Source organism: Zonotrichia leucophrys, chromosome 14, assembly GCF_028769735.1.
Source record: "Zonotrichia leucophrys gambelii isolate GWCS_2022_RI chromosome 14, RI_Zleu_2.0, whole genome shotgun sequence".
Classification (NCBI taxonomy): Eukaryota; Metazoa; Chordata; class Aves; order Passeriformes; family Passerellidae; genus Zonotrichia; species Zonotrichia leucophrys.
Window position 1 is genome coordinate 1108373 of NC_088184.1, and position 21258 is coordinate 1129630.

General features: G+C 56.0%; 1 protein-coding gene across 1 annotated transcript in view; it reads left to right on the forward strand.

The window, feature by feature from the left end:
- Window positions 1-3841: 3841 nt before the first annotated feature.
- Window positions 3842-21258, forward strand: part of ABCA3 (ATP binding cassette subfamily A member 3) — a 31752-nt gene continuing 14335 nt past the window's right edge. Inside the window, exons 1-12 of the mRNA XM_064725434.1 lie at window positions 3842-3910; window positions 8855-8939; window positions 11674-11938; window positions 12563-12690; window positions 13497-13662; window positions 15615-15874; window positions 16536-16652; window positions 17171-17291; window positions 18117-18290; window positions 18911-19092; window positions 20229-20375; window positions 20702-20831. Of these exons, the coding sequence (XP_064581504.1) occupies window positions 8886-8939; window positions 11674-11938; window positions 12563-12690; window positions 13497-13662; window positions 15615-15874; window positions 16536-16652; window positions 17171-17291; window positions 18117-18290; window positions 18911-19092; window positions 20229-20375; window positions 20702-20831 (1744 nt within the window). The 5' untranslated portion in view covers window positions 3842-3910; window positions 8855-8885. The remainder of the gene's footprint in view (window positions 3911-8854; window positions 8940-11673; window positions 11939-12562; window positions 12691-13496; window positions 13663-15614; window positions 15875-16535; window positions 16653-17170; window positions 17292-18116; window positions 18291-18910; window positions 19093-20228; window positions 20376-20701; window positions 20832-21258) is intronic.

A 21258-nucleotide genomic window follows, 5' to 3' on the forward strand; every position in this document is an offset into this window, starting at 1 on the left:
ACCCTCTTGAACTGGAACCACCATCCTGGCATTTTACTCCTGGGCAATGGCACTCCAGTCTCAGGGCTGCACCATGCAGCAGTACAGCAAAGTTAAGGATGGGAAGAAATGAGGACAAGATGGAAAATGCTCTCAACAGAAGTCAGTGTGTGTGTCCCTGCACCACAACTCCTGGGATGTGTCCAGGGAAGCCCTTGCATGTCCCTGAGGCACCAGCTGCTCTGGAGGAAGGTGCCACTGGGCATCATGGGGTGTGTGTCCTGCTCACACTCCTTCCTCCCTCACAGGGAGCAGCAGGAGGCTGGGATGGAGAGCAAGGAGCAGTGCAGATGGGGTCACACAAGGACAGTGGTAGTGAATCTCTTGCCTGGATACTGCCCAGGGTGGTGGGGTCATGGGGACAGCAGAGAAACTGAAAGAGGAATTACTTAACCAAGTTCTTCTTCCCAACATCTCATTTGGCTACTGGCTGAGAGATGAGGGGCCAGAGCACCCTGTGCCAGGCCCACCCTGGCATGGCTGCCCTGGGGACTCACTGGCACACATCCTCCCCCCAACCTGTCCTGCATTTTGTGAGTTGTTTGGACGGGGAAGGGAAGGTCCTTGATGTCCTTGATGGACAGAGATAAGATGGTTTCATGAGCCAGCCAGCACCTTTAACACAGACTAAACCCTGAAACCATGTGTGGGGTCAGCAGGGCTGGGGTTTTCTGAACCCAGCTGGTCTGAAACAGCAGGATGGATGTCCCCACTGCTGCTGACAGGACAGCACTGTGGCTGCCCCTTGGGAGTAACACCATGGGAGATGGGGGTGATAACAGCCAGCAAGGAAAGGTGGTGGAGAACAGCTTGAGCCATGATCTCAGGGACACAGGTGCCAGCAGCAGGAGCAGGGCTGACAAGTTTGGCACAGGGGCTGGTTCTTCCTTCCAGGGGTTCATGTGAGAGGTCAGACAGGGACATCCCCAGGCAAGTGCTTCCCCACTGCCTAATCCCTGCTGTCCCTGCTGCCTCCTCTCTGCCTGATCCTGCCTTTTTCTGGGTTTCTCCCATGTTCCTGCTGAGTCTCCTGCACACTCCCAGCCTTGGGTGTGAGCTGAGTCACTGCAATGCCACTACACCTAATTGCAACATCTCCTGTCTTCTGTTCTAGGCGCCATGAGGAGCCTGTAAATACTTTCTTTGGCAAGATTTTTGTTTTGATCTAATGGCTCAGCTTCCTTCAAAGGCAGGCAGTGAGAGGCACTGCATGAGGCAACAGGGAAGGTCACGGGGAGAACTGAGGCAGCTGTAATTGGGGAGGATCAAACCCAGGCTTGAGCAGGGGTGTGGACAGGTGGCTCAGCCCGGGCTGGCGTGAGGCTCCGGCATGTCACCGCAGGCAGTGACTGTCCCAGATCCTCTCCAGGCCCACAGTTACCTGTGACTACTCAGCTGGCTGCTGGCCTCACCTGAGACAGGGCCAGTGGCCCCGTGATGACAAAGATGCTGGGCAAGACCACACCATTACCAAGGCGGCCACAGCAGGATGCCGTGCACAAGGGTGACACATGATGGGGGGAAGCAAACAGGGAGAGGACGAGCCCTCGGCCAGGCCATGCCTGGAGGGAAGGCACGTGCCATCCCCACGCCTGGCCAGCCTGCATCATCTCAAAACACTCGTGTGGCTCTGCTGAGGGGTAACAGCTCTGAGCCTGGCAGCTCCTTCCACCTCTGAGCACTGTAATGAGCTTTGCTGTGTGCTGCTGAGGACGTGAGTGTGAGCAGGGAAGATTTGCTGTGGTCTGGTGGCTGCTCAGTCACCCATGGAGACAGCTTCAGTTCCTCTGGTGTCTGTGGAACCAGCTGGGGGAGGGCAGGAACAGGGCTCCCAGCTGCAGCTCTGAAGATGGGCACTGGCTCCAGGTCTCTCCCAGGGCACAGGCCAGACAGTCAGAACTTCAACTGCAAGCACCCCATCTGCGGCCAGACCCACAGCTGTGACATGCTCCAGGTGCCCTGGGGAGCCAAAATTCAGCTTTGGCCATGGCCAGGATCAAAGGCACCAAGATGGAGTGGGGTCTCCCAGCTCAGGGGGCCCTGGCAGTGCAGTCACAAGTGCCACTCTCTGGCCTCATCTTAACACCAATGCTGCTGATTCCTGTTCCCATTGCACCTTCACCCTTGCCCTGGTTCTCAGTTCATTTCCTCCTCTCCCAAGGGCTAACCAGGGTCCAGAAAGTGGCTACAAATCCCCAAGATCAGAGAGGAACACAGGTTTCCAAAGCAGTTGTACTCAAAGCCATCACTGTGGCATTCAGCTACATGGAGCTCCCCCCAAAAAATATAGAATCATAGAATTACAGAATCATTTAGGTTGAAAAAGCTCTCTAAGCTCAAGTCCACCTCTTTCTCCAGCACTGCCAAGGCCACCACTAAAACATGTCCCCAAGTGCCACATCCACATGATTTTTGAACACTTCCAGGGACTCCACACTTCTTTCGGCAGCCTGTTCTGATGTCTGAATTTCTTCTCTTTGTCATGTGGAAAAAGGCAGTGGCTGGGGGCTGCTTTGCTTCCTGCCTGTCATAGCCTGGGGTGGGCTGTGTTCACTGGGGCACCCCCTAATCCCCCAGCAGTAACAGCACCCAAGGTCCCCCATGTCCCTTGTTCAGTAGAGTTGCCTCAAGCCACGGCTGTCCTTGTCCTCACCGCAGTCCCCTTTCCCCACCCTTCTCTTCCTCCTCCCTCTGCCCGCACTGTGCAAACTTTCCCCACTTTGGCGCTCTCAGCACCAGCAGCACCTTCTCCTGCCAGCTTGGCAGGCAGCGGGCAGGACGGGCAGGGCAGCACATTCACTGTGAGCCCACTCCAGCACCGGCACTTTGATCCTTATCGGGAGCGCTCCACCTGCCCCCTGGAGTGGCTCCGCATTCCCACGCACGGAGCTGGCACCTGCTTCCACAAACCGGGGCACCAGGGCAGGGCCCGTGTGGAGCGCTGCTGCTCGGGAGCGGCGTGGGCGGACAGACGGACACGGCAGACTGACCATGCCCATGCAGGGGTGGACTGACCCCGCACCCGGAACCACCACGGCTGCTCACAGCCACTGCCCCCCACAGTGTGAGAGCTCCTGTCACGGACACGTGCGGGCCGCTGCACACACACAGCCCCTACACACACACACACACACACACACACACACACACACACACACACACACACAGAGCCCTACACATACACAGCCTCTACACAGACACAGCCCTGCACACACGGCCGCTTGCACACACTCGGGTGTCTAAGTGGGCACATGTGAATTTGTGTTGCGTCCCACACCTGGCACACGTGCAGTGCCCACTGCACGTGCACACAGCTGTGTAATGCCCAGGTGTGCACTCACACTGGCATGGGTGCACACACAGCCACAGCCAGCTGGCACACGGGCAATGCCTGGGGCACACACAGGTGCACAATGCCCTGCCCACACACACACACTGGTGCATGTACTGCCCAGCGGGGTGCGGGCACACACTGAGAGTTCACACCCAGAAGGATGTGTACACACACACACCTCACAGATACCTTCAGAGTACTACACGCGTGCCATGCACACACATGATGACACACACGGGCACGGACACACGGGCAGACACATAAATACCGCAAACAGTAAACAGTGGCACACATGTGTGCACTAAGACGTGTGTGTGACACACACACACACACACACACACACACACACACACACACACACACACACACACACACACACACACACACACACACACACACACACTCTCTTTTCCGGACCCTCCCACGGTCCCGCCCCGCTCGGGTCCCGCCCCCGGCGCGTGCGCGGTGCCGCGGTCCCGCGGCGGGCGCGGGTGGGGCCGCACGGAGCCGGAGCCGCAGCCGGAGCTGCCCGGCCCGGTGAGTGAGCGGGGGGGCGATGGGTGCCGGAACCAGCACCGGCACGAGGGGTGGTGGGCTCCGGGGGGCGATGAGCATCGGGGGGTGATGGTGGCAGTAGCGGGGGGGTCGGGCCGGACGGGAGATGCGTGGGGCCGCGGCCTCTTGTCCGCTCGGCGGCCCCGCCCGGAGCTGCGGCAGCTCCGGGGCCCTCGGCCGGCTCCTCCCGCTGCCGCCTCCGCGCTCCGGGGCGGCTCGGGCTCCATGCCGGCGGTGGCTCCTGCGCGGGCCCGCAAGGGTCGCGTCCCCCGTGGGCTGCGGCGGATGGAGGCGGCGCCGCGCGGGGATGCTCGGCCGCGCTCGGGGGATGCGCCTGGCTCGGACCCGCCGGCATCCCGGGGGAGCTCGGGCCGCCCCTCCCTGCCGGGAACGGACACGGCGCTGCGGGCACCGGGTGGGCACTGCCCACTCTGCGCCCCGGGCCCTGGCTCGGTATGAGAGAGTCTCTCGTGCCAAGGCAGACTTTGATGGGCTGGAGCGTGTCGGGGGAAGGGAACGGATCTGGGGAAGGGTCTGGAGCACAGGTCTAATGAGGAGCAGCTGGGGGGGCTCAGCCTGAAGAAAAGGAGGTCCAGGAGAGACCTTCTCAGTCCACAACTCCCTGATGGGAGGGCGCAGCCAGGTGGGGATCGGACTCTGCTGCATGGGAACAAGTGATGGAACAAGAGAAAACAGCTTCAGGTTGTGCCACGGCAAGTTTAGGTTGGATATTGGGAAAATTTCTTCACGGAAAGGGTGGTCAGGCACTGGAACAGGCTGCCCAGGAGTGTGGTGGAGTCCCCATCCCTGGAAATGTTCATAACCAAGTAGAAGCAGAAGGGATCTCCCCATCCTCTGCTCACAGCTGCCCAGGTGGCCTGTCCTGCCCAGCCACTGAGAACTGCAGGGCTGTACCAGGGTCCATGAGAAACCTGTGTGTTGGACTCCAGCCCCTTGTTCTTGCTAAATTCATAACACCAGTGAGTTTGCAGAGTTTGTCTTTTTATGAGCAACTGCAAACTCACTGGGCAAACCAGTGATGTAGTGTTTAAGGCAAAGGGTATGACGAGCTCTTGCAGCAGTTTTGTCCTCTCTCTCCTGCTGCTGCCCCAGCACAAAAGCAGATGCAACCATAGAGCCCATCAGGCTCCCTATGCCCACCGACCCATTGCAGGGCAGCAGCTGGGCACAATCCAATCCCACATTCTGCAAACAGGATCTAGCCCCAGCTTTCTTTTTTATTTCACGGCCTGAAGTTCCTGTCTGGGTCAAACCCAGACTCACGTCTCTGTCGGACACTTGGTGTTGGGTTTGTCGAGGGCTGTGAGGTCACTGGTCCCTGCTGCACCCACCACCCCACCAGCCTTACAGAGCCACTTAGAAAGTTTTATTACTGTTTGCACAACCAAGGTGAGGCTTTTATGGTCTCGCTCTGCTGTGACTCCCAGATCTCTGTGAACACTGAGAAGGTGTAAACAGCCCAGCAGTGAGAGCTGTGTGTTACTGAACACTCATGGCTGGTCTGGTGGCTGCTGGCCCTGGTTGCTCTTTGCAGGACCTGGGACTTTCTAGATGCACCCGCCTCGGAAATCACTCACTCTTCCTGTAAACAGTGGCCATAAAAAGTCCTTGCCCTGCTATGGCTGAATAATTTCCAGCACAGACGCTGTGGGGAGCAGAGAGGAGTTTCCTGCTCCAGTGACAGTGTGGAAAGTACCCAGGGACTGACAGCCCTCGCCAGGTGTGTGATGCCACCACCCCGGGCACAGCTGTGGAGGTGTGGGCACCTGGCAGCTCATCTTGTAGGGGTGACACGGTGTCTCTGTCAACCAGCAGGAAGAAACACCGGGTTTATATTAAAAAAGGCAACGTCTGCCATTTGCAGGGCTGGTTTCTATGGGAACGGGACATCAGAAGAGCAGAACTGCGGTGTGTGCTCTAAAATAACTGCAGGCTCCCGGGAGCACGTGGCCTTTGCTCGGCCCTTTCCGCTGAGGCGGTGGCCGGGCACAGCCACCTCCCAGCAGCGAGGCGCTGGAAGTGGGTCAGGAGGTGGGATGCTGTGGCCTCGATCCCTGCCAGTGCTCAGCCTGTCCTCATCTAAATCCACTGGCACAACGGCTCTGGTCCAGGCTGGCAGCTGGTGCCACCACGTTATGGCACAGCCTGGTACTGCGGCAGGGGCTGGTGGGGACCAGGTGGTGAGGAGCAGTCTCCTATCCACTCATGTAGGCTGTGGGCAGGCAGGAGTGTCTCCTTCCTCACTGACCTCCCTGAGGATGGTGAGGGTGTGTCCACACTCATGTATTCAGGAGACCCTTCCTCCAGGGAGGAGGGAGGGAGGAGCTCCTCAGCAGGGAGAGGAACTGGGTTACTCTCCCTGAAGCTGGTGGTGGTCGCCTCTCTCTCCTCCAGATCTTTGGCCCTGCCTTTTGGTGGGAAATTCAGTCTTATCTTGTGGTGCTTGAGGTCAGGTGGGAGCATCTCTGGCTGGCACAGCCCAATGTGCTGCCCAGCAAGGCACCTTGTTGCCTCTGAGATCATCATCCACCTGTGGCACTCAGCCCTCCCTTACTGCCGAAGATGGGCCCAGACATGGACCCAGGCCCTGTTCTGTCCTCTGATCATGGACATCTCAGGCCTGATCCAGGCAGCACCTCCCAAAACAGGTTAACAGGTTTTCTCTCTTGGGTTGCAAAAAAAAATTTGTGCTTTGGGTACTAGAGCCTGGAAAACCATCTTTGCTGTCAAATTCAGCAAGAACTTTTGTAACTTTGCTTCTTCCTCCTCTCATCTCCAGCAAGCGAAAGGTCCAGAACGAGTTTTCTTGGAACACTTAAAAGCTTGGAAAATATTTATTGGCAATAATGCAGTTTTCAGTCTCTGTATAGTGTTTGTGTTACCCAAGAGCTGCTTGACATTTTCCCAGCAGCAGCTGTAAGGCCCGTGGGGTGACCGGGGGGGCAGCTTGAGTTGGAGGGTGCGGCGGGGCCAGCAGGGTTTGGGATCAGCAGCTGCTCCTGCCTCACCTGCAGCATTCGTCCTTTAAAGTGAGCCACAGCTTGGATTCCCTTGGTTTGCTCTGGATTCCTTCAGGAGGGTGCAGAACAAAGGTTTCTGCTTGGGGCTGGGGGGGCTTATTTGGGGCACTTCAGGTGCTGCTCTGGGGACCTGCTAAGGGATCCTGGGGCACAGCATGGATGTTCTGCCTGGCCACACGTGGACCAGAGGCCAGCTGGAGACAAGGCACTTCGGGAGGCACCTGAAGGTGCCTTTACCGAGTCCCCATTGCTATTCCTTTCCTGCTTGCTCTGGGTGGGATTCTGGTGGACTTTTTGGGGCTGTAGCATAAGATTTCTGCTTTTTCCTGCCTAGAGAAAGATCCTTGAACACAGATGTCCCTGCTGTTGTGGGAATCTGTCTTCTGTGCATGGAGTGGCAAAGAACTGGTGGATTTTTTGTGCTCTGAGAACACATCTGAGTTTAGCTTTGGGCCTGAGAAGGTGCTGGCAAAACCAGGAGAAGGCCCCTGGTTTAGGGTTGAGCCTGGGGAGGTGTGTGCCAGGGCAGGAGAAGGCTCCTGGGTTCAGGCTTGGGGCTGGAAGGTGTGTGCCAAACAGGAGAAGGCTCTGGTTCAGGATTGGGGCTGGAAGGTGTGTGCCAGGGCAGGAGAAGGCTCTGGTTCAGGGTTGGGGCTGGAAGGTGTGTGCCAGGGCAGGAGAAGGCTCCTGGTTCAGAATTGGTGCTGGAAGGTGTGTGCCAAGGCTGGAGAAGGCTGCTGGGTTTAGGGTTGGGGCTGGAAGGTGTGTGCCAAGGCAGGAGAAGGCTCCTGGAGAGCTGAAGGAGCTGGGGGCAGAGGGCAGGTGGGGCAGGGGGGTGTTGTTGCTGTGCCCTGTGTGTCTCAGGTTGCTGCAGCTCTGTTGCCACCGGAGCTGTGCTCGCTGTGTGTGCTCACCAACCGGGGAGCCGAGGTTGGCAGGGTGGGTCAGCAACCTCCCTCCTCTCACTGGGGCACCCTGAAACCCCTGCTCAACGTGCTGTGGAGCGCCTGCCAGGGCACTGCTCGTGGGTTCTGTGCCCCCCTGTGTCCCTGTGGCACCTTCAGTGCTGCCAGGCTTTGGAGCAGCAGCTCAGAGCTGACCCCACAGCTGCCCACTGTGATCCTGTCAGGGTTTGCCGTGCTCAGAGGCTGGCACTGCTCCATGGGGGCTGCCCCGAGTCCGGCAGTGCGGGCAGGAGCCTCTGCTGGTGCCAGGGCTGCCCCTTCCTCCTCCGTGCTGCTCTGCAAGCCCAAAATCCCAGCCAGTGTCCTGGTGGGATAGCAGTGCTCCGTCAGGAAATGCCACTGCAAATGGAGACACAAACAACTTGAAGGGACGGCGGATGCTTCCCGAGAGGGGGAGGAGGCAGCGGGGGATCATTCTCGAGCACCGACCTTCCCCTGTGCTTCGCTTGCCCTTTTCTCATCCTTGCCTCTCCCAGCAGAGTTTCTGCTGGGAAAGCACCCGGTGTTGCAGAACCAACTCTTCAGTTGCAGAACCAACTCTTCACACGGCAGGGGGTGGAGGCACAGCCTGCAATCTCCACCCATCCCAAAATAATAGGCTGCCAAGAGTTTGACAGCCTTCCCGGGGCCGGTGTTTGTGGTTCTGTAACCCTGGGCTCCTGCAGTTTGAGGAAAGCTGCTGGGAAGGACCCAGGGCTGGGTACTGAAACAGCAGCTTCCATCTCTGGGAGCAGCCATGCCAGAAACCGGGGGCACTTACTCTTAGGAGAGGGAGCACAATGGTTACTTTTGGGGTGAAGCTGTCTGCTCCAGGCTGGGAGCAGAGAGCTGCCCTGGGCTGTGTGGGGTGTGGGATGCTGCCCTCCTGTGCCCAGCTCCACCAGCAGCTGGCACTCACAGCTCTCTCCTCTCTCCTCCAGGGTCCTGCGCTGGGCCCCTTCTGATGGGAGGATGGTTCTGCTCAGGCAGTTCAGGCTGCTGCTCTGGAAGAACTACATCCTGCAGGTAGGCTGGCACTGCACCCGGGGGCTGCTTCTGGCACCGCTAAGTGGGGGCACATCAGAGCTTGCCCAGCCTCTGGCTTCGTCAGGAAACCTCCCCTGTGGACACAGGGCATCTCTAGGAGGAGAACTGGGTTGTTTGTGCACGTGGTGTCTTTTGTGCTGGGCTGTGTGACCTTAGGGGCTGTGCTCTGTCCTCAGTTTCCTTGTCCCTGGCTCCCCAGCCTGCCCTCCCTTCTCCTGGGACCGGGTAACCCATGCCCATCCTGTGACAGTGGGGTTTTCTGAGCTGTCTCATTGCACAACCTCCTCTGGAAGTCCTGGTGCCTCCACAACCCACTGGAGCCCTAGGGTTCTTCTTCTCCATTGCTTTCTGCCATTCTCAGGAACAGCTTTTAGGGGTCTTAAAAATATTAAACCACTGGCTCCCCCTGCCAGCCCACCTCCCACCATGGCATCTGGGTGGAACTGAGGGATTTGGGGGGTCCTGCCTGGTGCTGGCCCAGGCCACAGCCCCTTTAGGTGTTCCTGGGTGGATTCTGTGGCTCCACTGGGACCCAGAGCCAGCCCTGGCAGAGTGTGGGGAAGAGGAGGGAGCAGGGATGGCTGCAGCCTGGCTTTACCCTTTCAGTTACCCGTCTGCAGCTCGGCACAGCGTTGCTGTAAAAATAACCCAAAGGAAGAGGGAAGTGCTGGCTGCCCCCAGCCTTCTGGCAGCACAGAACAGGGAACTGGCCTTGGAGGGGACAAAAGGGACTGGCAGCAGGGCTGATTTGCAGCCAGGAGCATCCCCCATCCCCTCTGCAGGGGAAAATTGTTGTTTTCTGGGTGTGCTCCAGGGTGGGGATACATCTCAGCGTGTTTTCCAAGGCCACAAGCTGACTCAGGTCTGCTGTGCCAGGGTACAGCTAAAAGTCCTGTTCCTGATAAAGAAACAGAGCTCCCAAGTCACCCCCAGCCTGCTGAGAGGACAGTGGCTCTCCAGAGCTGCTTGTGGTGATTATGGATGAGTATCCCTGGCACCTCTGGAATAGAGACTTGAATGACTTCTGCTGCAGAGCTGGTGAATGTGTGTGAGCCTGCAAGTTCAGGGAGGCAGAGCTGTTCTGAAGGCAGCCCAGGAGACAGGGAGAGGTTTAGTGCCATAGTAAATCAGTGGGAGGCAGCTGGGCTGCCAGGGCTGCATTATAAACCCATCAGACATCTGCAGCGTTTGCTTTTATGAGCGTGGCTTTGGGAAAGCTCCTTTTTCCCTGCCTGCCTGAAACTTCTGCTTCCTGCCTGTGCTGCTGGGGCTGGCTGTGGCTGGAGTAGGCTCTTCCTCCCAGGGGAAGCCCCAAGAGGTGTTTTGGGCTTTGACAGTGGGTGCTGAGAGCCAAGGTAATGGTAGTCCCCTTATCATCTCCTGACAAGCTGTCCAAGATCCTGTTCACCCTGGCTCCTGCAGGGCTGTGTCCCTTCCCAGGCTGCACTCAGGGCTCCCTACCTGCCCCACTGGAGACTCTGCCCACCTGAGCCTGCCCACTAGCTGCTGCATAAAATCCAGTTGCTGAGACAGCAAAGTTGTGACACTTAAGCTCTTGGAGCTCCTCTTTCCAGCCTGGCAAAGGGGGAGGGTTGAAAATCCCCATGTCTGTGAAGCCCAAATTAGCCAGAGGCCTCAGAAAAGGTTAATGCTGCTGCTGCAGGCACATGCTCTGAGCAGCCATGAACCCCTGTGGCTGGGGACATCTCTGAGCTGTCACTGCTGAGGCTGAGTGTGCTGTGCTGCTCTTGAGCCTGGCCTGGGGTGAAGGCAGCTCGGTTTGCAGGAGGAAACCACAGAATCCCAGAATGGTTTGGATTGGAAGGAACCATCCATCCCACTGCCCTGCTATGGGCAGGGACACTTCCCACTAGACCAGGTTGCTCGATGACCACAGTTCCCCTGGGACACCAGTTTGAAATGCTAATTGAGCTGTGTTGGATGCTAATGGACCAGTGTTGGTGGGGGCTGTCACTGGCTAGGAGTCATTGTGCAGGAAAGATAGCCCTGGGGGAATTGATGCATGACGGTCCAGAGTGCAGCGCTGGAGTTCATTCTCCAGTTGCTTGAATCTCAATAAAAAAAAAAAAAAAAGAAAAAAATAGCCACTGTGTGTAGTGCAGGAGTGGCTTGGGTATGCCCATGGGTGTGCTTGGCATGCTGTAGTCCTGTGGCCAGAGGCTCTGCTGGGCCCCATCCTGGGATGCAGATCCATTGTCCGGCTGCCTGGAGCGACTCAGCTCCAGCAGGAAAAGTTGCACTGGTTCCAGCAGTGTTGCTGCACAGCAGAGCCCCAGGACACAGGGAAGGAGCAAAGCCTGGGTCATTCAGGCCAGCAGTGTGGTGAGGAAGGCTCTGGTGGAGGCTGCTTTGAGCTGGAGCAGTGCTTAGGGTCGGGGATCCCTTGGCTGGAGAGCCCTGAAGGATGTGGGAACCAGCAGTGTCATTCCTGGCCTCTGGAAAAACCCAGGTTGTGAAACCTTGTGGAATACAAGAACGCTACTGCTCCTTGGTGTTCTCATGCCCTGAACCTCATCTACCTTCTGTGTTTGCATCTTCATTTTTATCTCTTGAGAGAGAGAGAGAGAGTGTGTACTATAGTTATCTGTGTATAGATACACACTGATGGTAGCTGTCTAGATGTCTGTGTATATACAGGTACATAATGTATTTTATATCCTTGCCCCACGTTTGTGTCTCCCCCGGGCTGCAGAAGAGGCAGATCCTGGTGACGCTGATCGAGGTGTGCCTGCCGCTGCTCTTCGCCGCCATCCTGATCGCGCTGCGGCACCGCGTGCACTCCGTCAGCCACCCCAACGCCACCCTCTACCCCAGCCAGTCTGTGGATGAGCTGCCCAGCTTCTTCTCCTCGCAGCATGCCAGCAACCCCTGGGAGCTGGCCTATGTCCCCTCCAACAGCAGCGCCGTCCGGAGCATCGCCGAGGCGGTGGAGAGAGCCCTGCCCATCAACATCAGAGGTGAGCAGGGCTGGGGCTGCTCCTTCCACCCCAGAAATTGCTGTGAGTCTTTTCTCTGGGCAGCCTAGTCCAGTGGAAGGTGTCCCTGCCCATGGCAGGGTCCTGGAACTGGATGGTCCTTCATGTCCCTTCCAGCCCAAACCATTCTGTGACTGATTCTGAATCCTCATGCTCCTGGAACACCATTTTTTTCTGAACTTCAGGGCTACAGTTGGATGGTTTTTGGGTTTTTTTCAGTAAAATGACAGGATTTGGGGTTGCTTTTTAGTCTTATTTTATTGCAGTTTCCGTCTTGAAAAATATCACCCTAAAACAGTTAAAGAAGGTGGCAGCACTTCCCTGTGAAAGAGTATTTTTGGAAATCTTTTGGCACAGAAAATTTTAGCACTTGGTGTTCCAAGCTGTTAGAATTTTCTGTGGGAAAGCTGACTCCTGCTCTCAAGGAGGAGGAATATCTGCCTGCCCAGGATACAGGGCAGCATTCTGTGTAACTCCCCCATGTCTGACAGCAGGCAGGGCACATCCCTCCTGTCCTGGGCCCAGCGATGCTCCTGGGGCTGGCTGAGCAGCAGTGCATGGTGCTTTGCTGTGCCCTTCCCTGCATCTCCTGTTTCTGCCCCACAGCTCAGGGCTTCCCCTCGGAGCGGGACTTCGAGGAGTACGTCAGGCTGGACAACCGCTCGGGCAGCGTCCTGGCCGCCGTCGTGTTCCGGCACCGCTTCCCGCACAGCTCGGCCCCGCTGCCCCTCCAGGTGAGCCAGGGCAGGTGGGACAGCCTCCCCCAGCCGGGTGTCACCCGGGTCTGTGCCACCCTCCAGGTGAGCCAGGGCATGGTAGGACAGCATCTCCCAGCCAGGTGTCACTTGGGTCTGTGCCACCCTCCAGGTGAGCCAGGGCAGGTGGGACAGCATCTCCCAGCCGGGTGTCACCTGGGTCTGTGCCACCCTCTAGGTGAGCCTGGGAAGGTGGGACAGCATCTCCCAGCCGGGTGTCACCTGGGCCTGTGCCACCCTCTAGGTGAGCCTGGGAAGGTGGGACAGCCTCCCCCAGCTGGGTGTCACCTGGGTCTGTGCCACCCACTGGTGAGCTAGGGCATGGTAGGTCAGCATCCCCCAGCCGGGTGTCACCCGGGCCTGTGCCACCCTCTAGGTGAGCCAGGGCAGGTGGGACAGCATCCCCCAGCCAGGTGTCACCTGGGTCTGTCCCACCCACTGGTGAGCCAGGGCAGGTGGGACAGCCTCCCCCAGCCGGGTGTCACCTGGGTCTGTGCCACCCTCCAGTGAGCCAGGGAAGGTGGGACAGCATCCCCCAGCCGGGTGTCACCCGAGTCTGTGCCACCCACTGGTGAGCCAGGGCATGGTAGGACAGCATCTCCCAGCCGGGTGTCACCCGAGTCTGTGCCACCCTCCAGGTGAGCCAGGGCAGGTGGGACAGCCTCCCCCAGCCGGGTGTCACCTGGGTCTGTGCCACCCTCCAGGTGAGCCAGGGAAGGTGGGACAGCATCCCCCAGCCGGGTGTCACCCGGGCCTGTCCTACCCACCTCCAACCCTCCGTGCAGGTGGAGTATGAGCTGCGCTTCAAGTACAGCCCCAGGAACGCCCCGCGGAGCGAGCAGACGGGGCTGAACCCCAACCTGGACCGGGACTGGCACACCAGTTACCTCTTCCCACTCTTCCAGCTGCCCGGGCCCCGCGAGGCCAAGTTTGCTGATGGGGGCACGCCAGGTGAGCACGGCCCAGGACCTGGGGTCACCTTCCTACAGCACCTGGCAGGCTATGAGATTTTTAAGAAATAGGTGCCTTTAAAAGAAATCATTAAATTCAGTTAATTATAATGAATTATTATTTATATCAACACGAAATTTATATCTGTATAAGGCGAACAATTAAATATTTGTTTGTTATAAGCATATATTTATTTTATATATACAAGCAATTAAATATTTATATATATTAAAATGTTAAAATTTACATATAAATCTTTATGAATATATAAATAGTTAAATGGTTATGCTTTTCTATAGATGTTTATATTCAGTTTTCTGCATATATAAACAATTCATCAAATAATGTCACAATTTTAAATTAATATTTAAATATTAATTATTTACTGTAGAGCTTCTTAATATTTATTTATATATTAATTATAAATAATTTATTATTATTTTTATATTAATATGTCTTTATTTTGTTGAATTATTATTCATTGCTTAGATGCAATTGGACTATAATTACAATTTTGTTATATTTGTTATATTATAGCTATCCTTTATTTAAATTTTATTGTGTGACTTCATGGGCACTGCTTGGCCTCTGGGCACCTCTGCTGAGCAGGGTTGGATAAGAGTAAATTTTAATGTGCATGAATCATTTTAAAATTTAATTTTTTTCCCATTTCAATTTTTAATGGAAATTTTATATCACTATCCAAACTGCCCTGTGTTTATTGTACTGCTTAAGTACTTGAAAAGTAAATAGAGCAATTCTATGGTTTGCGGTGTTTAAGGGCAGCCAAACCACTGGCAGAGCATGAGCCAGCAGGGACATTGTTGGAGCTGCTGCTGGCTCAGGACTGGATTTTTGGGAACTCCTCCTGTGGTGGCAAAGGAAATATTTCCCTCAGTGGGATTTCTCCCTCTGTATTCGATTTCAGTGTCCAGGGAGAGTGAGGGCAAGGAAGTGGGCAAACAGGTTTTGCTCACAGTGTGTAAATAAAGCAGAGTGTTTGCTCAGTACATGAGTTAATATCAAACAAAGTTTCCAATCTCATAATTCCACTGTTATCTTCTCTCTCTGTGGGTCATTTTAGCCCACTGACTTTCAAAATGTTCATTTGGGGTTTTGTAAGAGAATTTAAGTTCCTGTTCAGGTAACATTTGGCAGCAATTCCACTTAAAAATAAACGATTTTAAGTTGATTTTGTTATCTAAAGCTGTGTCAAGAGAGGTTTAGATTAGGGAAAAGCTCTTCACCCAGAGAGTGCTGGCACTGCCCAGGCTCCCCAGGGAATGGGCACAGCCCCGAGGCTGCCAGAGCTCCAGGAGAGCTTGGACAGTGCTGCCAGGGATGCCCAGGGTGGGATTGTTGGGGTGCAGGGACAGGAGCTGGGCTCATGATCCTTGTGGGTCCCTTCCCACTTGGGAGATGCTGTTGGGAAATTGAAACATTTGCAGTGTTTTCTAATGCACAAAAATTAACACCACATGTGTGAGTCACAGGATATACTTCTGACTGCCACCTGTGTAGTATTGCTTATTCTTCTGGTTTACAAAGAAAAAGAGGAGAAACACAAGCCCAGTGACTTGTGGAGGTTGATGGTGACAGAGAATCTCCCCATAACAAAGTCACAGCCATCCTGCAGGACAGCAACCATGAACAGAGTTTTCCTGGCAGCTCCTGCTAAATGATGGTTATGCAAGATCCTGGTTGGGTCTAGTGGAAGGTTACCCTGCCCGTGGCAGGATGTAGAACAAGATAAGCTTTAAGGTCCCTTCCAGGCCAAACCAGTGATTCAGTGAATTTGCTGTGGTATCAATCCTTCCCCAGCCCCTCGTGTGACAGTGGTTCTTATATTGCTTTTCCTCTGTATTCCAGTTTTAGTCCCTGTTCCCCTTCCCACAAGGGCTGTTTGTCCCTCCAGCACCATGTCTATTCCTGGTGTGGCTCTTGCTGTGCAGGTTATCTCCGGGAGGGGTTCCTGGCGGTGCAGCACGCGGTGGACAGGGCCATCATGCAGTACCACGGCGGTGCCAGCTCTGCCAGCCTGCTGGAGAACATCACCGTGGTGGTGCAGCGCTTCCCCTTCCCAGCCTACGTCAACGACCTCTTCCTCCTGGCCATCCAGAACCAGCTGCCCCTGCTGCTCATGCTCAGCTTCACCTACACCTCGCTCAACATCGTCCGCGCCGTCGTCCACGAGAAGGAGAAGAAGCTGAAGGTGAGAGCTGGGATGTGCTCCCCTCCCTCTGCAGCTTTCCCCAATGGATGATGCCTTTAGATTAGGAACAAAATCCGTGCTGGGTGTAGAGCCAGCGAGCAGGAGGGGAGGATGGCAGCGGATTAGCGAGCCTCAGGGAAGAATGTTGCTAATCCTGCTGCCATGAGGAGGCTGGGCAGCCCGGGGTGCTGGACCACAGGGATGGTGTTTCTCCAGGGCTGGGAGAGAGGGCAACATGCCTGGCTTCCAGAGCTTGTGGATTCAAGAGTTCAGCCTGTTTGAAGGAAGGTTTTTGCCTTTTGCATGTAGAGACCTGTTGTGCGTGTGCTGTGGGGGCGGCTGGAGCTCAGCCACGTGCTTACAACAGCAGGGCTTGGCCTCCCCCAGGCCTTGGCTGTCCTGCCCTGTGCTGGGTGGCCCTGGTGGCACCGTGCTCTGGGTTTGGGCTCAGCTCAGCTCTCTGGGAACTCCTCCAATGTGACAGCCCTTGTTTGGGGAGGTGGGGTACACCACGCCATGCTGGTGGCTGTGCAGGACCACTCTGCTGGTACCTGGGGCTGCCACCTTTGCTTGTGCCACGAGGGAAAGCCACCTGTGCCTTGCCCTGGCTGTGCCCAGGGAGTGTGGGTGCAGCTGTGGGTGACACTGTGACCTCCCACAGGAGTACATGCACATGATGGGCCTCAGCAACTGGTTGCACTGGAGTGCCTGGTTCCTCATGTTCTTCCTCTTCCTCCTGGTGTCCGTGTTCTTCGTCACCGTGCTCTTCTGTGTCAAGGTGAGCGTCTGTCCCCAGGCCACAAACTCTGTGCTGGCAAGGCACAGGGATGACAGGGCCACTCTGCCATGGGACTGTCCTGGTGTCCCAGGGCTCCTCCAAAGACTGGAGTTTGGGTTTCCCAGACTGAAATGAGCAGTGTTGCCCCACAGCTGCATTCATGGCAGGGTCACTCCCCCAGAGGGAGGTGGGGATTGGAGCTCCAGGAACATTGCATGCAGAGCAGGGCCACCCTGCTCCCACAGCCTCTGCAGCTCCTTGAGCTCTCCCCTCTGCATGTGCCCACAGCAGGGGAAGCTGGAGGGGACTCTCTGGGTGTTGGCCAGGGTATCCCCTGCCCCTTAGATCCTGCATCACACGAGGGCAACCTGCATTTCCTCCCTCTGGAGTGGTCTGGGAGTTTCTGGCTGTCCTCACCCACCTGGGTTTATCTCCAGCACTTGGAGAACATCAGGTCTGTGCTGGTGACACCACAGCTGGCTCCAGCAGCTCTGGGCTTCACAAGATTTTCTTGGCAGGTGAGCGAACAGGGAGCAGTGCTCACCAACAGTGACCCCACCCTGGTGTTCACCTTCCTCGCCGTCTTCTCCATCTCCTCCATCTCCTTCAACTTCATGGTGAGCACCTTCTTCTCACGAGGTGAGTCCCCCTGCGCTGCCTCCTTTTGTTACTGACACTGGGACTTGTGAGGGGGCATTTCTTCCCATTTTTGGCTGCATTTTCTGCACAGTGTGTGGAAAGGGATGTGGGTACTGTTGCTTCCCAAACCAGAGCAGGTCCAAGGGCTGGAGCCCCACTGCTCTGGAGCCAGGCTGGCAGAGCTGGGGGTGCTCACCTGGAGAAGAGAAGGCTCCAGGGACACCTCAGAGCCCCTGCCAGGGCCTAAAGGGGCTCCAGGAGAGCTGGAGAGGGACTGGGGACAAGGGATGGAGGGACAGGACACAGGGAATGGCTCCCACTGCCAGAGGGCAGGGCCTGGATGGGATATTGGGAACTGGGAATTGTTCCCTGTGAGGGTGGGCAGGCCCTGGCACAGGGTGCCCAGAGCAGCTGTGGCTGCCCCATCCCTGGCACTGTTCAAGACTTGAATGGGATTTGGAGCAACCTGGAATAGTGGAAGGTGTCCCTTCCCATGGCAGGGGGTGGGACAAGGTGGTCTTTAATGCCCCTTCCAACCCAGACCATTCCCTGGTAGTATGACCAGCTCCTGTCTCAGGGCCTCATCTGGCTGGCTTGGCCCCAGACTCTGCTCTGGGATAGGCAGAGGCTTCTGCAGCTGCCCACCTTGGGGCTGGGGTTGGGGTCAGGCTCCTGCCTTGCTGGGATGTGTGTGTGTCCCTGTGCTGCCCCTACATAACGGCGCTCAGTGCACAAATCTGGAACGTCCCTGGGTGGGAAGCTGCTGAGCAGTGCTGGGTGGCCTCACCCTGACCTTCTCCCTCCCGCTTTTCCCTGTGCTGGCAGCAAACGTTGCAGCTGCTGCTGGTGGCTTCCTCTACTTCTTCTCCTACATCCCCTACTTCTTCATCTCGCCCCGCTACGACCTGATGTCCCACAGCCAGAAGCTGGCGTCCTGCCTCATCTCCAACGTGGCCATGGCCATGGGGGCGCAGCTCATCGGCATGTTTGAAGGGAAAGGTGAGCAGGGCCATCTGTTCTGGGGAGAGCAGCATCCCCTTCCTGTCAGCCTCGTTTGTGCTGGGGTGCCGCTGCCTTGGTGGAGAGACATTGGAGAGAAGAAGCAATTTCCTTCTTATTAGAGCTGATTGCTCCCATACCAGGGCTCTCTGAACTTGTGCCTGTGCCCCTGGGCTGTGCAAAGGACCATCCTCACTTTAATTACCAGAGGAATTCTGTTCTGATGGATGGGAACCATTGCATTTCCTCCTTCACAATATATATCCTTAATTTCTTTAATTTAAAAGAATTAATTTATGTAATTTAGAATTTAATTTAAATTTGTTGGTTCCACGCAGAGCCATGCATTTACTAGGTGTGGCTGTAGTGATTGGAAGGGGGATGCTGGAGAAGGGATCATTTCTTCCCAGGCAGTGGCAGAGAATGCCATGGAAGGATCATGGTGGGGTGGGGAGCCTCAAGGGGTCAGTGCCTCTTTTCCCTCCACCTGCAGAGATCACAGAGCTGTGCAGGGGCTCCTGGTTAGGGAGCAGTGAGCTGGCAGAGGGGCTGCTCTCTGCCAGTCCTGGAGAAGATGGTCCTGGGGATGCAGAGGGAGCAGTGTCCCATGTGCCTTGCAGGGACTGGCATCCAGTGGAGGGACCTCATGAAGCCTGTCAGCGTGGATGACAACTTCACCTTGGCCCAGGTGCTGGGGATGCTGCTCCTGGACTCGGTGCTGTATGGTGTGGTGGCCTGGTACGTGGAGGCTGTGTTCCCTGGGGAGTACGGTGTGCCACAGCCCTGGTACTTCTTCCTCACGGTGAGCACTGCTTGCACCCCTCCCTGGGCTGGAGGGGCATCCCTGGGGACAGTCACCACTTCTGTGCTGTGCATTAGGCCAGACAGATGGCCCAGGGTGGCACCATCTGGCCTCCAAAATCACAGGGGCTGCAGCATGTCCTCACTAAAGGCTGATGCAGCTGTTGATTTTTACTGTGGATGAAGGTCACATTGGCTTTAGAGCTCTCTCCCAGCACTTCTGGCATGCAGGGTGTTTTTAAATGCCTCCAGGCCCAAGCAAAGGCATTGGAGAGAAAGCCCAGGTGGGAGGAGCCAGATGCAGCTATTTGACACCCCTGAGCGCTGCCATGCAGGCGGGCATGGGTGACCTGTGTGTCACTGCCAGCTGCCACGTGCCAGGGCTGGGTGTCACCCCTCAGCTGAGCCACCCTGGCTCTGCCAAGCCAAACACTTGGCATCACCCTCTGCAGCTGCATGGGCACTGCAGCTGCATGGCTGCAGGGAGAATCTGTTCTGTTTGGATACTGGAGATGGATCCTTTGTTATTTGATAGAGAGGCTTTTCCTTCTCCCTTCCAAGTTCCTCATCCTAGAGTGGTTTCATGCCAGCATCTCACTCCCTCTTGCAGTCAGACTGGGGAAACAGAGATGCAGCCATTGACAAAAGCTGATTTTCATCCGCTAGTTATTGAATTGTTATTTCTCACCAGGATTTAAGGTCCCAAACACTTAGTTTCATTCCTAGAGAGCCACGTCAAAAAAAAGGGGCTGTGACTGCAGCAGCTGGACCCCAGGCTGTATTTAGTGTTTTTCAGGAGTTTTGGAGGGGGTGGTCATCCATGGGCTCTCCTGGGCAGGATGGTTCTGCCTGAGTGATTTTACTTCTCAGTGGAATTTTTTCCATGTTGATGAAGATGGGGAAGAGCTGCTGTGTAAGCACAGCTGCTGTAAGGGAGAGATGGGGGAGGGCAGGAGGAGCTGTTCCATCGTGTCAGCCCTGCCTGCTGAAGATGTTCTGCTTGGTAATTCCCAGGCCGAGGAGAGCAGTCTGGGAGATCCTTGGGAGATGTCTGTGGGAAGAGGAGGATGGCCAAGGCTGGGATGAAGAGATGGGCTCTGCCTGTGCCTGATTTCTGTCTCTCCTTTCCTCCATCAGCCCTCGTACTGGTGTGGGCGGCCCAGGACTGTTGTGGGGAAAGAGAAAGAGGAGGAGGAGGACCCTGAGAAAGCCCTGAAGAGTCAGTACATTGAGGAGGAACCAGCTGACCTCGTGTCAGGCATCAAAATAAAGCACCTGTCCAAGGTACTGACTGCCCAGCAGGGCACAAACACACCATAATGTTGGTTTTGTAAAATCTGTTACCTGCAGGCAGCTTCTGTGTCCTTGTGCTGCCCTGGGGCTGGGTATGGCTCTTCCCCAGAGCTGGCTGCATTTTGTGGTGGGATGAAGTGCTGTGTACTTAGAGGTGCAGTGACATCTGTATTTAACTTGTTGACGTCTGAATTTAACCTGAATTAGACCTGTTGTCTCCTGGTAACACCCCGTGAGCATCCCAGGCTTTGCCTGCTGGGTGGAGCTGAGGCACTTGCCTGAAGCACAGCACCAACTCATGGACTTCATCTCCACAGGTCTTCAAAGTGGGAAACAAGACAAAAGAGGCAGTGAAGGACTTGACAGTGAACATGTACGAGGGGCAGATCACTGTCCTGTTGGGACACAACGGTGCTGGGAAGACCACCACTCTGTCCATGCTCACAGGTAGGAGTCTCCTGCTGCAGGAGCTCATGGCTTTACCCTTGAACGAGAGCCAGACCCTGTCTCTGAGGGTGGGGAGGGGTTTTTGATCTCCTTGGAGCACCTTCAGTTTCCTGAGCCATTGGCTAGGAGTGCCAGGGTAGTGAGAGGGGCACAGAAGGAGCATGGGGGTCCCTGCTCAGCCCTCCACAAGAGTGGGGTCAGCCAGTGGGTGAAATGGCAGCCAGGTTTTGTGCTGGAGAGCTGTGAGAAGAGACTGGATCTGCTGTCCAGGATTGCTCTCTGTAGGCTTTGCCATGGTAACACAGATAAGGTGGATCTGCTGTTTGTCATTCTTGATCTGCTGGGCTCCAGGATACCTATTTTGGCACAAGGGACACAATGACCTTTGATTGTCCCCTTCTGTTCTCTATTGCTCTGAGCTGCTCCT